Source organism: Sus scrofa, chromosome 3 (genome assembly GCF_000003025.6).
Source record: "Sus scrofa isolate TJ Tabasco breed Duroc chromosome 3, Sscrofa11.1, whole genome shotgun sequence".
Lineage (NCBI taxonomy): Eukaryota > Metazoa > Chordata > Mammalia > Artiodactyla > Suidae > Sus > Sus scrofa.
This window is the reverse complement of record NC_010445.4, coordinates 114397109-114423992: the sequence shown is the minus strand read 5'-3', so window position 1 is coordinate 114423992 and position 26884 is coordinate 114397109. Positions and strand designations below refer to the sequence as shown.

The window sequence follows — 26884 nt, the reverse complement described above, 5'->3', positions numbered from 1 at the left end:
CTCAGAACCTCAAAGTACGATTGTTTTTGGAGACAGGACCTTTAAAGAGATACTTAAGATCAAATGAGATCATATGGGTGGGCCCTACTCCTATTTGACTAGTATCCTTATAAGAAAAGCACATTTGGGGGAGTTCCCGTCGTGGCGCAGTGGTTAACGAATCCGACTAGGAACCATGAGGTTGAGGGTTCGATCCCTGCCCTTGCTCAGTGGGTCAAGGTTCCGGCGTTGCTGTGAGCTGTGGTGTAGGTCGCAGACGCGGCTCGGATCCTGCGTCGCTGTGGCTCTGGCGTAGGCTGGCAGCTGCAGCTCCGATTAGACCCCTAGCCTGGGGACCTCCATATGCCACGGGAGCGGCCCAAGAAATGGCAAAAAGACAAAAAGACAAAAAAAAAAAAAAAAAAAAAGAAAAGAAAAGCACATTTGGATACAAAAAAAGACAGCAGAGATTCACAGGCAGGGGAAAGAGCACGTGAGGACACATTCAGAAGGCAGTGTCTCCAAGCTAAGGAGAGTGGACTCAGAAGAAATCAAACATGCTGACACCTTGATCTTGGACTTTGAGTCTCCAGAATTGTGGTAAAATTAATTTCTATTGTCTTAGTCACCTGGTCTGTAGTATTTTGTTATGGCAGCCTTAGTAAATACAGTGGGGGTGAAGAGATAATGAGGCCCCTGGTTAAAAATCAATGATAATGCAAGTCTTTACAGAAAAGTATGTTTCATATTTGAGAAATACATGCTAAAGGGAACATGCTGTGTCCATCCTAGAGCTCATGTTATTATCTACAGCATATGTAAGTATGGGCTCTGGACCTTCCTAGACTCTGCACTTTAATCTATGCTATTGCTTGATGTGTTACCCAAGTTCTTGGGGAAAAAACAATCAATCTTAAGGTCTCCTCTCATTGTATTTTTAAGGACAAATAGTCAAGGTGGTGGTTCAGACAGACATCCAAGTAACTACAAAAAGAAAGAGTTATTAGGACTGTTTTGTTGTACTATGGCATGATTAATAATTGTAGGATACTTACCTATTCATTTGGAAGCATAAAATAGTACCTTTCTGACTCAAACATTGTGGTTTTCAAAATTTTAATCCATCAACCAAACAAAATGTTAGGCTACAATTAAATAAGATGTAACTATGGCTCCATCACATGGCTATATACACATTTTTTGCAAAACCCTACTATACTATTAGGTCAGGCTTACAGGATTCCAGGGTCTAGTAGAATAGTATACCTTACTCAGACCCTTTATATCTTCTCATCTTCATTTCAAACAAGCCTTTTAACAGCTTGATCTCTGACGTCTGGTGTGTAAAAACTGATAAGCATAATGGTCAGTATTAATTAACAACCATAGTCCTACTGAACTGGAAGGAAACGTTAAGAGATCACTTGGGTTAGCAGTTTCAAGTCATTTTTTCTTTCTAGCAGTAGAATCCTTTATTTCTAAGCAAATCTTGATAAACCTTCAATAAAAGTACAGCAGATAAATGTGGAGCTTCTCTGAGGCGTGGACAGTACTGGGAGAGGAGACACTGTCCTGCCACACTTTGCTTAGCCCCCTGTAGACCATCATCCAGAGACCAATCTGAAAACTGAAAAATGAAAAATCACCGAACCAGCACAACCTTAAGTGAGGCACGGAGAAAGGAATATCTTGCCCAAGAGGACATGGTTTATCCACATCTGAACTAAGACCACAATATAATTTGCAACATTTTGAGTCACTATCCTTTTTTTAGCAAACTATACTGTCTAGACTGTTTCAAAGCACATACAAAAATATGACTAATTACATTAAAACATATTAATGAGGTAGATTTAAAAATTAGTAATAGTTTTCAATAGGTAATTCTGGCATCATTCAGATAAATTTCTCTTAAACTTATAGCCATACCAGTGCTTCCAGCTCGAGATGAAGGCTCTTCTTTTTAGAGTTTAACCTGACAATTTCTTCCTGTTCTCTATTCCTTCGATTGAGAAGCTCCTGTCTACGAATTCTCTCCCATTCTAAACGACGTTGTCTTTCAAGTTCCTGTTTTGCTGCCTGAAAATAATGAATTAAAGTTAATTCTTATTATTGATTGATTGACTGATTGTCTTTTTAGGGCTGCACCTAAGGCATATGGAAGTTTCCAGGCCAGGGGTCACACTGGAGCTGTAGCTGCTAGCCTATGCCACAGATCCAAGCCAGCCGCATCTGCAATCTACACTGCAGCTCACTGCAACACTGGATCCTTAACCCACTGAGCAAGGCCAGGGATCAAACCCAAGTCCTCATGGATACTAGTTGGCTTCATCACCACTGAACCACAATGGGAACTCCCTAAAGTTAATTTTATTTTTTAAAATTTTATTTATTTTTTTTTTTTGCCTTTTCTAGGGCTGCTCCCACGGCATATGGAGGTTCCCAGGCTAGGGGTCCAATCAGAGCTGTAGTGACCAGCCTACACCAGAGCCATAGCAACTCGGGATCAGAGCCGCATCTGCGACCCACACCATAGCTCACGGCAATGCCAGATCCTTAACCCGCTGAGCAAGGCCAGGGATCGAACCGCAACCTCATGGTTGCTAGTTAGATTCGTTAACCACCATGCCACGATGGGAACTCCCCCTAAAGTTAATTTTTAAATTGACAATTTTAATTCGAAAACTGATGGAATGACAAAGTAAAGGTGAGGCAGCATTTAATACTTAGTGGGCTTGAGTGTCCAAGGGAAACTGGGCAAACCTAGTTCTAACAAAGGGCCTAAACTAAAGACTTCCACAAAAGCAAATTCATTCATCAGACTTTCTGATTGCTTCATAGGACCATCCTCTTGCTGCAATTATTTTTCTCTCAATAAACAAAAGGATGACTTCATAAATAAAAATGTTGGTAGGAATAACGGCACCTTTATTCTGGTATCAGGGAAGAAAAAAACTTTTATTTACGTTATTTCAGTGTCACTGTAATTTACTGTGCTCCATGCACAGCTCTTGAAAACACAGCTGGCCTCCCAGGGACCCCACACAGCACCATTTATCCCAAAGACCTGTGCAAGCCCACTTCTTGATTCCTCTTGAGGCTCTGAGACTCCCACTCTCATCTCCCTGCCTCTCCAATTACTTGGCATCTTACTCTGGATCCTAAGCTTATTTTCGTTTAATGAGCTGATCAACATGACTTCTTCCTCTGGCTCCTCACCCAACTCAGTTTTGCAACCAATCCTGCTTTGAGTGAGATACCACCTGCAGACATGCTTTCTCTCCCACTTGTCAGCCCTAAAAACTCCTCATAAGCAAGTATCTGCTTTACCTCCACAGGGGAAGGAAGAGTCAGATTTATGCAGGATAAGACTGAATGATGCTGAGAAAAGGCATAACAAAAATGACCGTTTTTTAATCAGATGAAGTGTAGCAACTTATTAAATAAAATGATTTTACTGGGAAATGAAATAACTTTAAAAAATAACCTCTCGGGGAGTTCCCGTCGTGGCGCAGTGGTTAACGAATCTGACTAGGAACCATGAGGTTGCGGGTTCGATCCCTGCCCTTGCTCAGTGGGTCAATGATCTGGCGTTGCAGTGAGCTGTGGTATAGGTCGCAGACGTGGCTCGGATCCCTCGTTGTTGTGGCTCTGGCGCAGGCTGGCAGCTACAGCTCCAATTAGACCCCTAGCCTGGGAACCTCCCATATGCCGCGGGAGCGGCCCAAGAAATGGCAAAAAGACAAAAAATAAAAAAATAACCTCTCGTCTTTCTATCTCTTTTCTCCTTTCTTCTTCACGCTGTCTCTCCAATTCCCTCTGCTTCTCCAAGCGTTTTTCTAATTCAAGTTGTTTCTTCCATTCTTGTTCTTGTAACTCTCTCTGTTTTCGTTCCCACTCTTCCTTTTCTTTCTGGGCTTTGCGCTCTGCCTCCCGCTGCTGCTGCTCCATCATGGCCTGGCGGCGCTTCTCCAGCTCCATGTTGCCTCGCTCATAGTTGGCTTTCCGCTTGTCCTCAAACGTAACTAAATAAGGTATATTGTGAGCATTTTTCAACATTAAGAGGCTACAGAATCTCATTTCAATATCCTCATGCCCTGTGGTCAAGTGAGTGCTATTACTTTTTGGATACTTCTCCTAAGGATAATTTTAACTCAAATGTAAATAGTAAAATATTTACTCTCTTCTAAGAATATTCATTTTTGGAAAACAAATCTCTAAGGTTGAATTCATCCAAGAGAAAAATGATTTTTTTATTCCTGCCAATAAAAATACTTTTCAATTTTTTTTCTCAGCAATTTCCTCAAGGACAACCAAAGCTATGTGGCTATATACTTGTTATATTTAGTATATGCTTTTCAATATTTAAAAATATCTACCCATATACCTTTTCAACCAATATTTAAACTTTTTTTAAAAGCTAAAGATTTTATCACAAAGCTTAGTCTAATGATTTTTCCAAAATTGTGAGAAACACTTTAACTAGGATATAATACATACACTCTTTCCAAATATACACATCCATCTCTTCTTCCTACATACTCTTCTCAACTGACATCAAAATCCACCCCATTCATCAAATAGTTTCTTGTCTAGCATATAAGATATTAAGAATGTAAAAATTCTGTATATTCATTTACATTTCAAGGTAAAAATCTAAGAGAACTCACTATAAATACACAACTTGGATACTTAACGTTACCTGGTAATTTTTTCTGAGGTTCCTCTTCTTGGATTTTCTGATATGAAGGCAGAGTTCCATTAATAGAATCAGTTTGCTTTCCTCCTCTAAGAAGAGCAAACAACAAGTAAGTTTAGCATTATTCAATCTGAGAATTTTTAGACCAGACTATATAGACTACCAATGATTAGAGCAATTTATTTATTTATTTATTTATTTGTCTTTTTGCCATTTCTTAGGCTGCTCCTGCAGCATATGGAGGTTCCCAGGCTAGGGGTCGAATCGGAGCTGCAGCCACCGGCCTACTCCAGAGCCACAGCAACGTGGGATCCGGGCCTCGTCTGCGACCTATACCACAGCTCATAGCAACACCGGATCGTTGACCCACTGAGCAAGGGCAGGGATCGAACCCGTAACCTCATGGTCCCTAGTAGGATTCGTTAACCACTGAGCCACGACAGAAACTCCTAGAGCAATTTAATACTTAGAATACAGTATTAAAGATATTTAAAACATAGTATGGTCTATAGTTACAATGTATGGCAGTATATGGATTATTGAACCAGAGAAGGAGTTCCCTGGTGGTCCAGTGGTTAGGATTTGGCACATTCACAACTGTGATGTGGGTTGAATCCCTTGAACCCTTGTCTGGGAACTGAGATCCCATATGAAGCTGCTGTATGCTACAGCAAAAAAAAAAAAAAAAAAAAAAAAAAGGCAAAAAGAAAAAAAAGGCCAAAGAGATCTGGATTCAAATCATTTCACCAATTGCTATTCTTGGGTAAATTTATTCTTTTCTTTTTCTTTTTTCTGCTGCACCTGCAGCATATGGTAGTTCCTAGGTGAGGGGTTGAATTGGAACTGCAGCTGCAGGCCTACATCATAGCCACAGCCATGCCAGATCCAAGCCACATCTGCAAACTACATTGCAGCTTGCGGCAACACTGGATCCTCAACCCACTGAGAAAGGCCAGGGATCAAACCTGCATCCTCACGAATGCTGTGTCGGGTTCTTAATCTGCTGAGCCACAACGAAAACTCCTGGTTAATTTATTTTTAATCTGTTTAGTCATCAGTTTCCCAGTTTCCTTATCTATAACATGGTGAAAATACACACCTACTTCCATTCTCTTTCCAGTGAAACTCATTAAACACCAAAATCAAATGGCAGTGTAAATGTTTAACTATCTACAAAACTAGAGCAGAGGCCCTAGGAAATCCGCAAGTAATAATCATGTCTGCCAAGTGACGAAAACAATACCTCTTCACCACCAGAGGCACTCACCTAAAAGACGGAGGGACGAGCTCAGGAGGTAAAGTCAGTGGCAATGGCTGTCCTGCTTTGGCCATATCAGTGAGGTGCATGGCAAGGATAAACTCCTCAGCTTTCAGCTGTCCATCACCATCAATGTCAGCCAGAGTCCTAAAGAAAATATGAAAATTCACAACTTAGAAAGAGTCTATTCAGAGTAAAATATTTTCAGAAGAATTAGATTTTTTATTCTTATTTTTAATTTTTTTATTTTTTGGCCATGCCTGTGACATATGGAAATTCCTGGGCCAGGGATCACACTCATGCCACAGACGTGACCCAAGCCACTGCAGTGACAAAACCAGATCCTTAACCTGCTGTGCCACCAGGGAATTCCCAATTTTTTATTTTTAAAACAAGAGATTGAACAGCTGCCTTAACATATTTTAGTGAAACGTAAATACATACAGAAAAGTAAGCTAATCTTTACCCTTAACTTTCATATCACAAAAGAGAGGGAAGAAACTTTGGAATGAAAAGGGAAATACATCTGAAAAGGTGGCTTGTCTTGGTTCATGGTTAATTTACCTATCACATCATATTTAGCTCTATATTAAAAATGCAATTTTCTCTAATTCTCCATTGAAGGCATTATTTAAAAGCAAACCAGGAGAGTTCTCATTGTGGCTCAGTGGAAACGAATCTGACTAGTAACCATGAGGTTGAGGGTTCCATCCCTGGCCTCGCTCAGTGGGTTAAGGGTCTGGCGTTGCCATGAGCTGTGATGTAGGTCACAGATGTGGCTCAGATCCTGTGTTGCTGTGGCTGTGGCTGTGGCTGGCAGCTGTAGCTCTGATTCAACCCCTAGCCTAGAAACTTCCATATGCTGTCAGTGCAGACCTTAAAAAACAAAAACAAAACAAAACAGTTTTACTTGTAAAATAATTAAATGCCAATTTCTCAAGAACAACACTTTATACACTTTTATTTGATCGCCAGGGTTCACACGGAACATTTTTTAAATCACAGACTTTTATAGAAACAATATCTTTTTTTAATAATAGAGAATGTATAGTTAAAATCACAATCAAACTTACCAAATAGTAGCTAGCTGTGTTTGAGAAAGATTTGACTGAAGAAGGGCATTTCTAGCTTGAAAACCTGATTGATAAAGAACATAAAAGAAAGTTCATTAGCTTTTAAAAAGCATGCACACTTAAATAGCTGTAACTGTGGAACAACACTATTGCTATCCTGGGAGAGCATCAGTTTTTTCCATGCACCAGGCACTGAGCATTCAAGAGTCATCAAAACAAACACACTCCCAGGACCAAGGAGTTTAAAATCCAGAGTTAGAACCAAGTGCTCCCATGTCCTTTGAGAAAATAATGATACGCACAGTGACTGACTCGAAGGACCAAGCCAGTAGCACAGAGTATTAGAGGCCAAGTTATCAAAACACAGCTTCCTAGCATGTTCAGATTTGCTTTTATCTCTCACTGATTATTTCTTTTCCTCTACTTTTCTTCTTCTAAGTGACCTGTAAATGTTAGCATTCTTCAAGGATCTGAACTGGGCACTTTCTCTCTATGAACTCACATCCACTTCTATGACTTTAAACCGCACCTAGAGGCTCATGATTCCCAAATGTCCATCCACAGCCCAAACGCTTCCTCCAAGTTTAGACTTCTATACCCAACTGAAAAATCCACATGTGTATTTCACAGGCATCTCAAACCAAATACATATAAAACTACTCTCTCAATCCTCATCCATGCCCCTCTTCCCAATCTTCACCCAAATTATTCTTCCTCAGTTTTCCCTTCTCTATAAATGGCATCATAGTCCATCCAGTGGCTCATGCCAGAAATCAGAGTCACCCCTGAACCCTTCTGCTCCCACACACCCACGTCCAACACCAAGTCCTACAATTCTACATTACTGCATGTCTGGGTCCTTCTTACCTGTGAAGTCACAATCTAACGTCGCCTTCTCAGAAAGGCCTTCTCTGCCCACCCTACCATGCAATATATTTCCTGTTTTTATCCTTATCACATACCATAATTTGTAATGTAACAATTATTTACTTTTTTATCTATTGTCTGTTTCCCCTATTATGCTAAGTTCTATGAAGATAAAAATCTTGACTGCTTTATCCACTAATGTATACCTATGCTTAGTACATAGATGCTTAATAAATATTTGTTGAAGTAGCAAATAAAGTTGTAATCCAAAGTCATCCTCTTCTAAGATACAATGGGGGCTTACTTATATGATAGCATCTGAAAATAAAAATAGCTAACATTCACTGAAGGTTCACTATGTATGATAAACTGTTCCACTTTTTTCTTCCTCAGTGTGAGGAAACAAAAATATGTTTCTGTAAGAGGCTCCTGATCTTCAAAGAATATATTCCAGAACAGAATATCCCTGTCTTCTTGGGAGGAGCATTCACTCCTGGTGAGCTTGTCTGTGGCTTTCTGACCATGACAAACCCTGGGACTTCTCTAGGGAAGGTCTCCTAGTCAGTAAAGCAGGTGCTACACTTCCCACTCTCAGGTGCCTAAACCACAAGTGCAAGAAGAGTCAGTCGTATCCTGGGTTTAGCCCAAGCCAAGTCCCGCCCCAACAACTCTGCACAGAAGATATACATCTGCCAGCTCTTCCTCAGCAATAACTCCCACTACAAAGCCAGCACAGATGCCACTAAACCCATTGCTTTGCTGAGCTTTGAACAGAGATCTGGATAATCAAAGCTACATTTACTATATAGAATAAACTCGAATATGCCACGTATTGTAACAAGCAATCAAATGTTTATATTACACAACTTTAAAATATTTTCCATTCTTTTTCTATCTTTAAAATATTTTCCATTCTTTTTCTATCTTTTTCTATGGAAAATACACTGGAAATAGCCTCACTCAATTAATTACTCCTCAATAGACTGCTTATAGGAAGTGAGATCTGAGGTTTTAGTGTTTTGTTTTGTTTTGTTTGTCTTTTTGCCATTTCTTGGGCCGCTCCCTCAGCATATGGAGGTTCCCAGGCTAGGGGTTGAATCAGAGCTGCAGCCACCGGCCTACTCCAGAGCCACAGCAACGAGGGATCCAAGCTGTGTCTGCAACCTACGCCAGAGCTCACGGCAACGCCAGATCCTTAACCCACTGAGCAAGGGCAGGGGTCGAACCCGCAACCTCATGGTTCCTAGTCGAATTCGTTAACCACTAAGCCACGACGGGAACTCCAGTTTTGGTGTTAAAAGGAATATTCTTCCAACAGAAGTTTCCAACCTGAAGAAAGGTTCAATACCTGAAGTTCTAGCTCCTGAACAAAGATAACAGAGCAGACCCCTAGAAGTAGGCAACAGAGCAAACAAGAGGAGGAAGGGAAGGAATGAAATGATTAAAAGCACCCTGGCAGAAGATTTAAATGTGTGCAGGCAATGTGAGTAAGACAGAGGCCAGAGTGAGGCAACAGAACACTGTACCAAGACAAGCTCACGTGCACATGCCCACCGCCAGTCTGCCAATCCTGTGGATACCTGCTCCTGTGCCTATAAACCAGTCCCTCTGCTCTCTACCTGGTGGTCTATTTATCCTCTTAAGATCCAGCTCAAATGTCATCTCTTCTGTGAAACACTCTCTTACATCCTCAGAGTCAGTCACTTTCTCATCTATAGTAATCACAGTACTGCTAACCAAATACTGTGATGATATGGCATCTACTAGGGGCTCTGAAAAGCTATGGGCCATGTCTTCCTCCTCTCTGCATTCCAGTGCCACATAGGGTGCCTGGAAGATATATGACTCAGGAAATATCTGAGTCAATGAACTAATCTAAATAAATCATGATTGAGTTTATGGGGAAGAAAAAAGGAAGAACAAAGAAAAGAAAAATTAGACCTTCACCTGCTATATTCACTGAACAAAGCATACCATGTAAGTCTAGGTTAGCCCTGTCCTCATACTGGGGCTCACGCTCAGCTTCAGGACACCAAAAACAACTTTTTTTTACCTAGGACAATCAATCCTTCCCTTAACTACAGACATATAGCTTTGCTCTTGTAGGTCTAACAATAACATTTTCTAAAAACAATACAATAAACAACCTTCATGCAATGTATCACATACCAAACAAAAAGTAATATGAAGGGAATATTTCCTCATAGGCTCCTCATGTCCTTCATATTTCAACACAAACCCACCTTTGATTATAATCCATTTCTGCAGTACTTAAAAGTGTACTAACCTTACATGTAGCGACCAATGGATTTTTACATAAGTATGCACACATGCAACCAACACCCATTGAAGACACAGAATGTTTCCGGCATCCCAGAAGGTTCTAACATGGCCCCCTTTTCAACAGAGTAACTACACTGTTGCTGATTTTCATCATCACCAATTTGGCTTCCTGTTCTTCAACTCTGCATAAATGGATTAAATATTATGGATCTTGGAGTTCCTGCTGTGGCTCAGCAGAAATGAATCTGACTGGTATCCATGAGGATGCAGGTTTGATCCCTGGCCTCGCTCAGTGGGTTAAGGACCCAGCATTGCCATGAGCTGTGGTATAGGTTGCAAATGTAGCTCAGATCCCTTGCTGTGGCGTAGGCCAGTCGCCACAGCTCTGATTCGACCCCTAGCCTGGGAACCTCCATATGCTGCAGGTGCATATGGAGCTAAACAAATACATAAATAAATAACTATTATGGGTCTTTTGTGCCAGAATTCTGACTCATACAACACCTGTGAAATGATCTGTGCTGCTGCATGTACCAGCAGTTTATTTTTATTGCTGTAGGGTATTCTGTTATAGAAATACATCATAATTTATTTATCTATTCTCCTGTTGATGGACATTTAGACTATTTCTTTTTGGATGTTTTGAATGAAGCTGTTATGAACACTTCTGTACATGTCTTTTTAGTCCTCTTTTGTTACTAAGAAAAAGAGGATCCTTAACCTGGCACAGCAGGTTAAGGATCTGGCATCATCTCTGTAGCAGTGTGTGTTCAACCTCTAGCCCGGCCCAGTAGGTTAAAGAATCTGGTGTTGCCACAGCTGTGGCGTAGGTTGCAGCTGTGGCTTGGAAACTTCTATATGACGTGGGTGTAGCCAAAAATAAAAACAAAAAAAATTTTTTTAACTTCTTTAACTCAAAATGTAGGGCCCAAAGAAGTCTATTTTTTTTTCAAATACAGGAAGCACGTGACTTTAATGCCAAATAGTCTGAATACCATATTTCACAGAATCTAAGATGCCATCAATTATAAGACACATCATTATTTTACATAATACTAAAAAGGAAAAAAACACTGCCAATGAAACCATTACACAATGCTAAGACATCACTGATGGTAACACATGTCCCAATTCTAGAGATGCTAAAACGTAAAAAGAGGAGTTCTCTTGCGGCACAGCAGGTTAAGGATCTGGTGTTGTCATTGCTGTAGCTCTGGTTACTGCTGTGGTGTGGGTTTGATCCTTGGCCTGGGAACTTCCACGTGCCACAGGCATGGCAAAACAAAAAATGTAAAAAAAGGAATACTTAAAAATATGATATACATTGTTTCATATAATACTATTAATTAATAATATACTTTGGGAGTTTCCGTCATGGCTCAGCAGGCTTAGTGAACCTAACTAGGAGCCATGAGGACTTGGGTTCGATCCCTGGCATCACTCAGTGGGTTAAGGATATGGCATTGCTGTGAGCTGTGGTGTAGGTCGCAGACAAGGCTCAGATCCCACATTGCTGTGGCTCTGGTGTAGGCTGGTAGCTACAGTTCTGATTGGACTCCTAGCCTGGGAACCTCCATATGCAGCGCATGCAGCCCTAAAAAGACAAAAAAAACATACACACACACACTTTGTTTCATATAATTTAATAAAGTTATGGAACATATAGTTGTTATACAATATTTAATAAACATAAAATATAGTGTATTTGTCAGTTATGAAGCGTAATAATAAAAGCCACCCATGAACCTAATGTAAGAACCAGATAATCATTAAATGCTTTGAAGCTATCTGTGTTTCCTGATTTTATCTCCATGCTTCCCAGAAAAAGCAACTACTATCCTGATTTGTGTGTGTGATTCTTTTTCTTTTTCCTTTGTCTTTTTGCCATTTCGTGGGCTGCTCCCGCGGCATATGGAGGTTCCCAGGCTAGGGGTCTAATCGGAGCTGTAGCTGCCAGCCTATGCCAGAGCCACAGCAGTGCGGGATCCGAGCCGCGTCTGCGACCTACACCACAGCTCACAGCAATGCTGGATCCTTAACCCACTGAGCAAGGGCAGGGACCGAACCCACAACCTCATGGTTCCTAGTGGGATTAGTTAACCACTGAGCCACGACAGGAACTCCTGTGTGTGATTCTTTTTTAAAAGCTTTTATCATATAGGTATGTATCTTCAAAGAAAGCACTGAATATTTTAGATTATCCAATGAATTCCAAAAGTTTTACTGCTCCCTTGCCCCACTGCACAACTAGAGACCCCATACTCTTATTTCATAGACAACTTTCCATTCTCCGAACATGTCATGTACTTTTTTGCTCTTAGGATTTCTTCCTTGTCACCCTAAAATGCTTTTACCTTCAATTTCTATCTCTGTGACTCCTAATTCTTTCTTTCCTGGTAGGGCTTCAATACTCCTTTCCTATAAGATGTTTTATCTGATCTCTTCAGTATTAATATCTCCTATTCTATGTTCCCTAGCATTTTAAAGTGCTATTATTTTAAAACAACTATTTTACTGTCTAAACTATAACTTGTTGCTGAGTGAAGGGGGGGGTTAGAAGGAGGAATTCTACTTGCCTGTTTCCCTCTGTTTATGTCCCCTTCCTTATCCTCAATTTGTAAAGTTTGGATGTTTGTTCTAGCATGGACTCAAATGTTCTATGGGGATCTAAGGTCAGGTTCTAGGTCTACATTTGGGTTTGAGCATGAAAAGGTGAACAACACTCATGTGGGGCATTAGGAAGGACAAGCAGAGAAAGACCAGATGAGGCAGGGGTCTCTTAGGGTGAAGTTTAGAGCCACACTGTCATGGGAGACTCTCCACTCACTGCATTGGAGGATGAAGTTTGACTTTATCAAGGGAGAGGTCTTCTTTCCAAAAAGCTGGACTTATATCTATGTGCTCAACTAGTCTGTAAGAACTTTGGACCCTTATGGAACTTAAACATTATTTGTATTTATCAAACATCTGTTAAATTTTTCGGATGTTAAAATTTTAAATGAGCTACAACACACAATTTCAAATAAAAGTGGCTTTTTGTGTGTGTGTGTGTGTTTTGTTTTTTTTTTTTGGCTTTTTAGGGCTGCTCCTATGGCATATGGAGAAAATTTCGCAGAATTCTGCAGAAAAATATCACAGAATATTTTAGTTTAGTTTCAGGGTAGGGGTCGAATTGGAGCTACAGCTGCAGGCCACCACCACAGCCACAGAAATGCTAGATCCAAGCCACGTATGCAACCTACACCACAGCTCATGACAATGCTGGATCCTTAACTCACTGAATGAGACCAGGCTTCGAACCCACAACCTCATGGTTCCCAGTCGGATTTATTTCCGCTGAGCCACCATGGAACTCCTCAAATAAAAGTTCTTCAGTACAAGTCCATATAAAAAACATAACTCTCTCATATTCTTAAGCACTGTATACTGCTTACCTGAGAGGTATCCACTCATGCTTTTGTCAAGACTATTGAATTTTTGCCGATACTTTAATCTTGAAGGCTGAGGAACTGCCCACTCTGAGGTCCCAGTCTTGGGTGAGTTCCCTGAGAGGGAAGCAGTTGAGGAAGTTGAGCTGTAACAAAATTCATTTAAAATTTTTGTTACTAAATAAAATACAGTTAGTTAAACTTTACAAGGCAGAGACATTTAGACCTTCTAAATTATAATAGTAATTGCTTTTGTATTTGACATTTTAAAAATTTAAGCAATTATCCTTAATCTTGAAAGAGCAAATGCTATATGAAGTATAGAACTACCATATATAAGGAACTTATCATGTGCCAGGCCCTGCACTGTGCTAGGGCCTGTACAAATATTATTTCTTTTCTTTTTTTGGCCACGCCCACAGCAAGCAGAAGTTCCTGGGCTAGAGATTGAACCTGCTCTGCCAAATACTCAACCTACTGTGCCACAGAAAAACTCCCACAAATATTATTTCTAATTCTTACAACACACTTAAAAGGTATTACTGTCTCCATCTTGTAAATGGACAAACTATGGCTCAATGCTATTGAGAACAACAAGATCACACAATCAGTGAGTGTTTAAGCAAGGAGGACATTGTTCTTCTGGGTCATTGCTTTAAAGAGCGTTACTGTGATTTACACGAGGGGGGATGAATGAACATTGATGCTTTTGTTCTTTCTAAAATCTAAAGGATACTCAATCAGCAGGTTTTTCTCAAGAAAAAAATAATGCACAATGATTATGAGATGTTTTCAGAAATGTTTTTGAATTGAAAAATATGGAGCTTTAGGTAAAAAAAATGATTAAAAATATTGCAGAATATTTTAGTTTACATAAACCTTATTTTCAAAAGTAAATGGCAAAGTCAATAATTCAAAAAATAATTTTATGTGAATTATAAGTAGTAAATTTACCTTAACTATTTACATTTGATCATTATAAAGTAAAACCTGGGTAAGCTCAGAGGCTTTTTTTTTTAAGTCATTTGTTAAATACTCATTACTGAAAGGCTAAAAAGTTGCAAGTTTTAAGTATTCATACCTACTAGATCCTAAATCAATCAGAGACTGGGCTTTCTGTATACTAGCACCACCAAATCCTCCCATCATCAGACTGTAAGATGACGTATGAGGCAATGCTACAAAAAAAGAAAAAAGAAAAAGATTCACACTAAACAATTTCACAAAGTATGAAGGAAATTTGTATCTACTGGGATACAAATATAACAGTATTTCATATGAAGAAAGAAACTAAGTCATTAGACACAAAGAACTTACTTGAAGAAGAATAAGGAATGGATAAGGGCTGAATGAGACTGGCGGTTCCATTTGGTAATGATGAAGTGCTAACGGAAGGCACTAGGGGAGCAGGCATCATTAAAGGAGGAAGGGTGGTCCCTGAAGTCGCAGAGGGCAAGGGTGTTGCTATAGGTGCAACTGGAGGCAATGACTGAGGAATGGACAGGTTGGGCATGCTTCCCATTCCTAAGGACAAAACAGAACACATTTTCCAGTGCTGGTAAATCAATTATAAAACATATGACGGAAAACAAATCAGCACAATGAGCAGTCCCTGTATCTACAGAAACACGATGGGCAAACTAGTTTTTAAAAAAATCACTAAAGCAGCTTTGACCCAGCAGTGCAAGAGGTAAACTAATGCTTGATAATAAAAATAATCTGACCTGTATGAACTAAGGGAATGATCACTAAGGAATTGAAAGTTCTTTTCTGGCATTTTCAATAAAACTAAGAAGTCTTTTCCAATTAAATATTAGTATCCTCAAAGAGAGAATGAATTATCTGATCAAATGTGAGTTTTTGCGTAGGGATAATAAACACATTGTTGTTGAGTTAACACACACACACACACACACACACACACACACACACACAAACTCCCCAAACTCACCCATCTCCTGTAAAAGATGTTCTGAATACTACATACTTTAGGAGACCCATTTAAGCACATACTATGCAAGAAGAAAGCATGCTTGTTTCACTTTTCTAGTAAGTAACACACATATGGATTGAAGAACAATTCTTTAAAAGGAACAAAGGGAGTTCCCATTGTGGCTCAGTGGAAACAAATCTGACTAGCGTCCATGAGGATGCAGGTTTGATCCCTGGCCTCGCTCAGTGGGTTAAGGATCCGGCGTTGCTATGAGCTGTGATGTAGGTCGCAGATGGGCCTCAGATCTAGCATTGCTGTGGCTGTGGCGCAGGCCGGTGGCTACAGCTCCGATTCAGCCTCTAGCCTGGGAACTTCCATATGCCGCAGATGCAGCCTTAAATCGACAATAAATAAATAAAAGAAACAAAGGATGATTCTTATTCATTTACAAACCACAGAATATGAAGTACACTATATAAATATGATTATACAACATTTAGTATTTATCTCTAAAATTCACTGCAATCATGACAGAATTAAACATTTTAAGAACATCTCAAGTGGAAGCACATGTTTCAGATACACAGAGATATCTAACTAAATGGTCCATTCCAATTAATGCTTCTTACAAACAATTAATAAGAAAAGGCTAATCAAAATGAATGGGAAACGGGTTATTTCTCATGAATAAGTAAATTCTCTAGTACAAAGTCTGCAATCTTTTAGCTCTTAATTTAGCTGGTTAATTAACTTTTAAATTAAAGAAATTTCTACTTATGTGTAATTTTAAATTACCTCCCAAATTAAATCATTTCAAGTGAGTTTAAAATTGTTCACATTTTTTGTGAACACATACAGAGTATAGAGAAAACTAATTAAGAATAGTATTTAGGATCAGCTATAACTAGCAGGATCACATAATTTATCATCCTGTTGGGAATTATGAAAAGGAACACCTAACTGAACTAAATGCCAGGATAACAGACATAAATTAGAACCGTCCCTGGAAAATTGGGACTCATGGATGCACTAGCTATGACAGCAAATTTAACATTTCTTATCTCTGACATGAAAATTAACTTGGGAATCTGGGGAGTGCCATTTTATGCCAACAAATCCTTTTCTGATTCTCAAATGTTATGCCTAGGAATCAAGTTTAACTATCAAATGCATCTAAACAATTAATAAACACATACCAAAACGAGCAGAAATTAATGGAGAGAACATAGGAGGTTGTTTCATAATAGGAGGAAGAACCACGGGTAATTGTTGGCCTTGAAGCTTCAGTTTGATGAGTTTCATAGCTATGGAGAACTCTTGCTGATCCATCTTCCCATCCTTGTTCAGGTCTGATAAAGCCCTAAAAGGACAACGGTGTGGGTAGATTGGTATACAGGGTAAATATGACCTTTGAGGAGGATGATAAAATAAAAACAATGACATAGCATTTACATGTAGATCATCACTTAATAATTAAGTGTGTGTGTATGTGTCTGTATGTGTAACGAAAAGCTAAAACCTGTACATTAAGAAGTAATGACCAGAGATAGTATCTAATAAAATACTACCAGCCTATATAGAATCTAGATGCCTTTGGGATGAATTCCACCAGTGCAGATGGAAAGAAATTATGTAAGAGTATAGTCATTCTAAAGAATTTATTCATTTGTTCAAATATTTACTAAATGCGTGCTACATGTCTGACAGTCTGCCAAAATGGGAATATTCTGAATGGAAAGAAGAATGGAATAGAGATTGGTGTTCGTTGCAAATATATTAGAAAAACAAGCCCTTAGATAATATAAAGAACAATTTCTTTAAGGTAGGAACAGGGTAACAGTGGGTTAATGTGGGGTTTACAGATGATGAAATAAATGAAACTACAAAATAACAGAAGGAAGATTAAGACTCTCGCCAAATTATAAAGAAGGTTTTTCAATAGAAATGTACACATCTTTCCTTAGAAATTCTAAGGAAATTAGAAATGTGTCCTACAGAACAAAACTCCAACTGATTTTCATTTATGCAATAAAATTTATTTTCAGAAAAACTGAACAAATACTCTTAATAACAAACTACAAATAAAAAGAACTTTAACACTAAGTACCAAAAACAACAAAGCCAGATTATCAGAAAGTTAAGTTCATCGATGAAAGCAAACATTTTACCATATTTCAGCTAAAACAGGAGCTGGCAGGCCTGACTGTAAGAAAAAGGTACGTGCTTGATCACCTGAAGACAATAAAAACAAAAATCAAACAGCATATTACTAAGTGATTACTCTGATGCCTCTGAATAATAATGGCCAATAATAATAATGTTCTTGGTTTACTTTAAATTTTAATTCCAATCATTAAAGAAAAATTATTTATATTACTTTAATAAGACTTAGATGTTTTAAAATAAAAATGTTACAACTGAAGTTATATGCATTAATCAGTGATGAAAGATCACACTATTCATCTTACTTTATACATCTAATAAAACATATAGTTAAAAACGCTATTCCCTAGAAAAGTTCTAAATAAGAAAGTACTAGGTTTGGGAAAGTTACTCCTCACGGGTATCTGACAGTCCTACATGTCTGCTGTGGATGCTAAGAACGTAAGATCCTAATTGCTCTCTACCCAGACCATTCTCAGAATTGGGTTTGCACTGAAAAATCTTATAAGTTAATGTTTCCCTCTGGGACAAAAAAACAAGCTTGCTTATGCTTGCTAAAAAGCAGTGGGTTCCCTGAAGCTCAGTATTCTTCTGTAAGACAACCATGCACACGTGTAGCATCCTTCTGGGCTCTCTGCATGGCCCCTACGTGACTCGGGGGATAAGGGAAATGGACAGAAACATGTCGATGTTTATGCTGCCAGCTATGCCACCAGAAAGTGTGTCCTCTGTCTCTAACTCAGGAATTCCAAGTCTCCTGCTAGCATCCACCAGACAGTAACAGACCAAGTTATTACCTTGTAACCAAATCCCAACCCAGATACCAGGTAAGGTAGTTATTATTACGGAAGTACAGATAACACTAAACTATAATGGTTAAGAGGATGGATTCCTAAGTCACACCGAATGGTTTCCAACCCCAGATCACCACTAACCATCTCTGCGACTTTCGGTTAAGTTACAGCACACCTCTAAGTCTCAGTTCCATCATCTTTAAAATACAGACAGTGACAGGGCAACCTCACAGGCTTGTTGTGAAGGTTAAAGGAGACAGTGTATTTAGTATAGTATCTGAAATATAGTACAGATTTGTCAAATATTAACCATTTTACTTATATTACTGTAAATAAAGCACTAAGGTGCTTTGGCACAGAAAAGAAAGTTTCACTTATAGAAAAAATTTCTAAAGACACATCTAAATTAATCTTCTTTTGGTTCTGGAGATCTTTTTGCAAAACAAGAGTTAGCATCAACAATCAATGTTTATAAAACCTCTCAAAGACAAACAAAGCTAAGTGTTGGGAAAACAGGGGTAAAAAATCTAGATTATCTTCAAGAAAAATGTGTATATATATTTCTACTAGATACAAATTTCTACTATGTCTACCTTTTTCTACTTGGTAAAAAACTGACTGTATATATTTCTACTGATACATATATATATTTCTATTAATACATATACATATTTCTAGTGATATATATACACACTGATCATTATACTAGTAACCAACACAACATATTAAAAGCACATCAATAAATTTGGGGAAAAAGTCTCAACTATCTTAAATGAATTAAAAACTTTTCAGCTATAAGGTCAAAATGTGAAACTGGACAGTTAAACTACAATTCTTGACTATCATTTAAGATCAAGAAAAGATCTTCCGTATGCCAAATCAAAAAAGACAAATTAAGATGATTCCAGGTAAAATAAGAAGCCATATTTTTTCAAACTCTAGAATTCTGATTGATATGAATTTTAAATAATACAAATATGAAGGCAGACAAATCAAAACTAATTGTAAGATAGGACAGAAAATGAGCATAATTCACAAATTAAAAACACAAACCTGTTATGTAACCTCCTGAGGGTTTGAGGTTATCAAACTGCTTGTCATGCTTAGTCCGTTCTTCAGATGTAATAGCCCACATGTTTGGCCCTCCTAAAACATAAAAGAAAGACAAAGGTACTATAGTGTATATATAAGAATACTTGATACAATTCCAAAATGTAAATATGGATCACAGATGTCCATTTAATGACACTATTTAATACTTGATGACACAAAGAGGAAAGTTCTATCATAACCATATATTGCACGGCCCTAAGGCTTTTCACTCATTCACTCAATTAACACCTACTTGAACAATTACTATATACCACCCAATGGAAATGGTCAACAACCTAAATACTGCAAATAAAAAGGTGAACAAAGTATTATTCCCATCCTTAAGGAATTCTTCACTCTAGAAAACGACTACCATTATTTACAATGTTTCTTACCTAAGCAGAAATACATAAAAGCAGCATCAAGGATGAGCTAACGATAAGACCAAGGCAAAGCCTTGAAGCTTGGCTTGAATTTTACCATGTGAAGAGGTGGGATAAGAGCATTTCACACAAAAAGGGCATAGCATGAGAAGTCAAGCCATGTTCAAGATGCTGTAACTGTGCTGAGTAGACTATGAGTAGACTAATAGCTAAAGTACCATGTGAGTGTGAGAAAGTGGTTAAGAAATAGGAGGAATTAATTATGAAGAATCTTAAATACCATCCTCATCTTACCTTTATTCTGGAAGTTACCAAGTGCCATCTGGTACTTTTCAAAATAACCTTCTTATTTGGAATACTTTTAGATTCATAGGAAACTTGCAAAGATAGTACAGAGTTCCTGTATATCCTTCACCCAATTTCCACTGTTAACAATTTACATAACCCCAGTACATTTGTCAAAACACATAAATTAATACTGGTATACTACTACTAGCCAAACTAAATACCTTCACCAAGAGGGCTAGCTGGTAAATTCTAATGAAATTAGATTCTGGGTACTGGAGACAGCATCTTTGTCACTGAGGGTTCTGTTGATTGGAGCCTTGGCAAAGGGAGGTAGCCTACACCTGGTCTGAATGTTTGACCTATGCAAGCAATGCCAGATCTGAGCTGTGTCTGCAGCCTACACCACAGCTCATGGCAATGTCAGATCCTTGACCCACTGAGTGGGGCCAGGGATTGAACCCACATCCTCATGGATACTAGTTGGGTTCATTTTCACTACGCCACAACAGGATCTCCTGTCACTTTTTCTTAGCTGTTTCCTGGCTCATGATTAAGACCAAAGGGGTTGGGGGTCATCTGTGTATATAACTTATCATAAGAAAATTCAGGATTCTCCCCTGACCATTCTTAGACATGACACACCTTTATTTCATCTAAAAGCAATTGCAGACAGGCTAGCTGATACATCCTCCTGGTGGTGGCTCAGCTAAAAAAGGACCTAGAGGATTCAATGTTAATTTCTCTTTCTAATTACTCAATGAATTTTTTTTGGTCTTTTTTTGCCTTTTTAGGGCTGCACCTGCGGCACATGGAGGTTCCCAGGCTAGGGGTCTAATCAGAGCTATAGCTGCCAGCCTACACGACAGCCATAGCAATGCCAGATCTGAGCCGCATCTGCAACCTACACCACAGCTCATGGCAACGCCGGATCCTTAACCCACTGAGCAAGGCCAGGGATCGAACCCACAACCTCATGGTTCCTAGTCGGATTCATTTCTGCTGCGCCATGAAGGGAACTCCACTCAATGAATTTTATTACATTTATAGTTGTACAACAATCATCACAACCAAATTTTATATCATTTCCATCCCAAACTCTCAGTGCATCCCTCCACCCCCCAATGCTAATTTACAAAAATGTCCTTGTCCCTCTTGCACCTAATCCTTCTGGATCACGAGAAAATAGTGAAGTTATAGCCAAATGGGACATCTAGATTTTTGTGGAAGTAGAGAGCAACAAACAGGCATCTGAGGAAATACCTTAGACCCCAGAGAAAAGGGAGTGAGAGAAGCATTAACGACCTACTATCACTGTTTTTCAGAGGAGGAAACAGAGAGAATAAATAACCTATCCAAGGTAACAAAGTCAGAAATGTTAAAGCCACACAGGCTTAATTACAGTCTATTCCCCTGGTGGCTCAGCAGGTGTGTCTTGGGTTGCTACTGTTGCACAGGTTCAATCCCTGGCCCAGGAACTTCTGCATGTTGTGAGTGTGGCCAAAAAAAAAGTCTTAAACAATCTGACTTGATGATAACTAAAAAGGAATAGAACTACAAATATATCATCAGTTGATTTCAACAAAGATGTTAATATAATTCAATGGGGGGAAAGAACAATTTTTTCAACAAATGGTGCTGAAAGAACTGGACGTCCATGTGAAAAAAAAAAAAAGGAGTTTCTGCTGCAGCACAGTGGGTTAAGAATCTGACAATAGTAGCGCAGGTGGCTGCGGAGGTGCAGGTTTGATCCCCAGCCCAGCAAAGTGGATTAAAGGATCTGGCATTGCTGCACCTTCACTGTAGGCTGAAGCTGTGGCTCAGATTCAATCGCTGGCCTGGGAACTTCAGGTATCACAGGTGTGGCCATTTAAAAAAAAAAATCTCATACCATATACAAAAATTAACTCTAATGGATTATATCTAATGTAAATGTAAGGGCTAAATTATGAAGCTTCTTAAAGAAAGCAAAGAAGAAAATCCTTGTAGCCCTACATAAGGCAGTGACTTTTTTGGACACAATGGCATAAACCATTAAAATTTTTTGATAAAATGAACTTAAAATCTAAAACTTCTGCTGTCCTAAAGACTGTCAAGAAAATGAAAAGACAAGCTACAGACTGGGAGAAATATCTGCAAAACATATTTGATAAAGGACATATATCTAGCATATATAAAGAATTACAGGAGTTCCCTGGTGGTTCAGCAGGTTGGAGATCCGACATTGTCACTGCTGTGGCACAGATTTGATCCCTGGCCTGGGAACTTCTGTATGCTGTGGGCACAGCCAAAAAAAAAAAAAAAGTGGGCAAAAGATCTAAACAGACACATCAAAGATACAGAGACGGCAAATAAGACTATGACAAGATGTTTAATATTCTTAATCATCAGGTAAATGCATACAAAAATCACAGTAAGATATCATTGTACATCTATTGGAATACCTGGAATTAAAAAAAAAAAAAACTGCTGGCAAACATGCTGAGCAACTGAAACTCACACACTGCTGGTGGGAAGGCAAAGAGAGAATTTGGAAAAGTTTAGCAATGTCTTATGAAGTTAAATACACATTTACCATAATACAACCCGGTAATAAACTCTTAGATATTCACTGAAAAGAAATAAAGAGCTACTTCCAAATAAAAATCTGTGGTCTGATGGTTACAGAAGCTTTAGACATTATGTCTAAAGTTCCAAAATCAGGAATTAACCAAACGCCTTTTGCAGATGAACAGGTAAAGAAACCGTGGTACACAATACACTGGAACACTACTCAGCAATGAAAGAGAAAGATATATGCAAGCACATGGATGAATTATAAAATTATTCTGTTAAGAGGCTGCAAAGACACAAAAGGCTACCTACTGTGTATTTCATTTATATGACATTTTAGAAAAGCCAAAACTACAGAGCAATCTGATCAGTGGTTGCCAGTGACTAAGGGTGAGGTAATGGGCAAAGGGAACATTTTAGGTTATAGAAATGTGCCATATCCCAATGTACATGACCATATACATTTGTCAAAACTCATCTAACTGTATTAAAAAGGGTGACTCATACCTCAGTAAACCCACCTTAAAACAAAACAAAAATATAAAGCATCTAATACATGCCTGTCACATGGCGAGTGCTTAATAAATCAGTTTCCTTAGTCAACCGAATCCCAGGGAACACCATTAATTAAGGAAAAGGAAGAACATTAAAATCTTTCTCAGGCTCCTCTCCTTGTGATAAAGATACTCTTGCCAGAATATACTGAAAGTGAGGCTTTTTCATCAGAAACCTTAGGAATATTTTAAGTCTAAGCAGTCTGGTTGGGAAGGCTAGAGCTACTCTAACATACCTCAGTGTATTAAGACTGCAGAAAATTCTGCTGCAGCAGAAGGGAGGCTGCGTCAATCCGATTAACATTATAACACTTTCTCATATACTACATTCACCTCACTTTTCCCTGGATATCTGTCTTCACAGTGACCAGCCCAGCCCATCTTAACTTGCTGCTTAGTTCCCATGACTCCATCCAGCAACTTCATATATGTTCATATACATTCATCCAACATTTATGGGGTACCAATGTGTTCAAGGACTAAGGGTACAAAGATGAATAAAATGAACCCCTTAGAATGCCCCTACCCTGTTCGTGAAAATGTAAATTGGTACAACCGCTATTGAAAACAATATGGAGGTTCCTCAGAAAACTGAAAACAGAACTAACATATGACCCTGCAATCCCACTCCTGGGCATACAGCCAGACAAAACTATAATTCAAAAACATACATACAAAGTTCCCTTTACAGTGCAGCTGGTGTGCAGGTTGCAGATGCAGATAGGATCTCAAGTTGCTATGTCTATGGTGTATACTGACAGTTGTAGCTCCAATTCAACCACTAGCCTGGGAACTTCCATATGCCACAGATGTTGTACTAAAAATCAAAAAAAAAAAAAAAAAAAAGTATTCAGGTACTCTTATGTTCAAAGCAGCACTATTCACAATAGCCAAGACATAGAAACAACCTAAATGTCCATGGACAGATGAATGTATTAAGAAGATGTGGTACATATAAACAATGGAATACTACTCAGCCATAAAACAGAACAAAATAATGCATTTTTTAGCAACATGGATGCAACTAGAGTATCCTACTAAGTTAAGTAAGTCAGAAAGAGACAGACAGGAGTTCCCATCATGGGGCAGCAGAAACAAATCCGACTAGGAACCATGAGGTTGCAGGTTCGATCCCTGGCCTCGCTCAGTGGGTTAAGGATCAGGCGTTGCTGTGAGCTGCAGTATAGGTCGCAGACACAGCTCAGATCTGGTATTGCTTTGGCTGCGGTGTAGGCTGGAAGCTGTAGTTCTGATTCGATCCCTAGCCTGGGAACCTTCATATGCCACAGATGTGAAACTAAAAAAAAAAAAAACAAAAAAAAAAGACAAAGACCATATATCACTCATATGTGAAATCTAAAATATGGCACAAATGAACCTATCTACAAAACAGAAATGGACTCACAGACATAGAGAAGACACTTGTGGTTGCCAAGGAGGAGGAGGGAGGGAAAGGGATGGACTGGGAATTTGGGGTTAGTAGATGCAAACTATTACATTTAGAATGGATAAACAAGGTCCTACTACATAGCATAGGGAACTATATCCAATCTCCTGGGATAGACCATAATGGAAAAGAATGTGAAAAAGAATGTTTATATATATGTAAACATATATACACATGTGTAACTAAATCACTTTGTATGATATGCATAACTGAATGTATATATAACTGAATCACTTTGCTATACAGCAGAAATTGGGACACTGTAAATCAACTATAATTTAAAAAAAAAAAGAGCTTCTTAAAAGAGCCCAGACTTTCTAATATTTAAGAGACTCCATCTAGCCAAGAGTGTTACACACAACCATCAAGATTAAAATTAATAACAGAATAAAAATATTCTAAGTCATATGAGAAGGAATAATTTTTAAGTAGTAATAAAATAATCTTCAAATCTGGACACTTCCAAAAAATGACCATATTAAAACAAAAGATATTATTGCACTAGAAGTTTACGGAAAGGAAAAGTCACATAGAAATAAGAAAACTATGAAATATAGGTAATTCAAAGCCAACTTTAAAATAGCTTATCCAATTCTAGCTTTCTTATTTGGAATATATACTAACGGAACGTTTTGAAAGAGCCAAGAATTTATCATTTTAAACTTACAGTGAAACATCCTCACTTTAACCTGTATTTATTCATAAGCCTTACTGAAGGGCAGGACAACCTGAGTTTTGGTGTTGATGTTCCTTAAAAATCTAAAACTTTTTACATTGTGTGATGATCACTTTCTTCTTCTTCTTCTTATTATTATTATTAAGCAGCACCCACAGTATATGGAAGTCCCCAGGATCAATTCTGAGCTATAGCTATGACCTACAACACTGGATCCTTAACCTGCTGCACCGGGCTGGGGACTGAATACGCATTGCTGCAGAGACAACAGTAGATCCTTAACCCACTGCTCCACAGCAGGAACTCCGATCACTTTAGAAATATATTAAAATTCTATCCACTTCCCCCAACTTGTCACTAAATTGGGAATACGGTATTTTCAAAAAGATTTCTGTTTTGCTTATTCTCATCTCATCTACTGGCGCTGTCAAACATGTTCTAATGGTCATGTAGAAGAAATAAAACCTATGTTTACAGAATATCTGCTCTATGTTAGAGCTCATGCAGTAAGTAGCATCATCCCTCTTTTACACAGATACACATAATACACACACACACACAAACACACGCACAAATAAGTTCCACATGGTTAAGGCTCATAGCTTGGGAGCGGCACAGCAGTATTCTAATACATAGTTCTAAATATACATGACTAAGGATTTCCCATTGTGTCTCAGTGGTAAGGAACCTGACTAGTATCCATGAGGATACAGGTGTCAACCCCTGGCCTTGCTCAGGGGGTTAAAGATCCAGCATTGCCGTTGAGTTGTGGTGTAGGTCACAGACATGGCTTGGATCCCACATTGCTGTGGCTACAATGTAGGCTGGCACCTGCAGCTCAGTTCCTAGCCTGGGAACTTCCATATGCCGCCGGTGCAGCCCTAAAAAGCAAAAAAAAAAAAAAAAAAGAAAGAAAGAAAAGCAAAAAAACCCTGAAATTAAAAAAAATTAGGAGTTTCTTTCATGGCTCAGTGGTTAACGAACCCAACTAGGATCCATGAGGATACGGGTTTGATCCCTGGCCTGGCTCAGTGGGTTAAGGATCCAGCATTGCCGTGAGCTGTGGTGTAGGCTGTAGACGTAGCTCAGAGCCCGAGTTGCTGTGGCTGTGGTGTAGGCCTGCAGCTGTAGCTCCAATTCGACCACTAGCTTGGGAACTTCCACAGGCCACAGGTGCGGCTCTAAAAAAGCAAAAAACAAAATAAAATAAACAAACAAAAATTAAATATACATGATTCAGATAGGTTATATCCCACTTCTACAATGTAAAAATTAAATGATAGGAGTTCTCTTGTGGTATATTGGGTTAAGGATCTGGCACTGCCACTGCTGCAGCTCAGCTCACTGCATGGAACAGGTTTGATCCCTGACCCAGGAAATTACACATAACGTGGGTGTGGTCCAAAAAAAAAAAAAA

The 26884-nt window shown here is 38.7% G+C and overlaps 1 protein-coding gene across 16 annotated transcripts in view; it reads right to left on the bottom strand.

The window, feature by feature from the left end:
• Positions 1-26884, bottom strand: part of ITSN2 (intersectin 2) — a 145129-nt gene that overhangs the window by 84455 nt on the left and 33790 nt on the right. For all 16 annotated transcript variants that reach the window (XR_002342965.1, XM_021088358.1, XM_021088350.1 and 13 more), the window contains 11 exons: positions 19531-19623; positions 17689-17752; positions 16717-16880; positions 14905-15111; positions 14669-14765; positions 13594-13733; positions 7010-7073; positions 5946-6083; positions 4682-4767; positions 3742-4004; positions 1909-2058 (listed from right to left, as the gene is read on the bottom strand). Coding sequence is in view for 15 of the 16 variants with exons in the window: in XM_021088358.1 (XP_020944017.1) it covers positions 1909-2058; positions 3742-4004; positions 4682-4767; positions 5946-6083; positions 7010-7073; positions 13594-13733; positions 14669-14765; positions 14905-15111; positions 16717-16880; positions 17689-17752; positions 19531-19623 (1466 nt within the window). In the remaining variant the exon portion in view is untranslated. The remainder of the gene's footprint in view (positions 1-1908; positions 2059-3741; positions 4005-4681; positions 4768-5945; positions 6084-7009; positions 7074-13593; positions 13734-14668; positions 14766-14904; positions 15112-16716; positions 16881-17688; positions 17753-19530; positions 19624-26884) is intronic.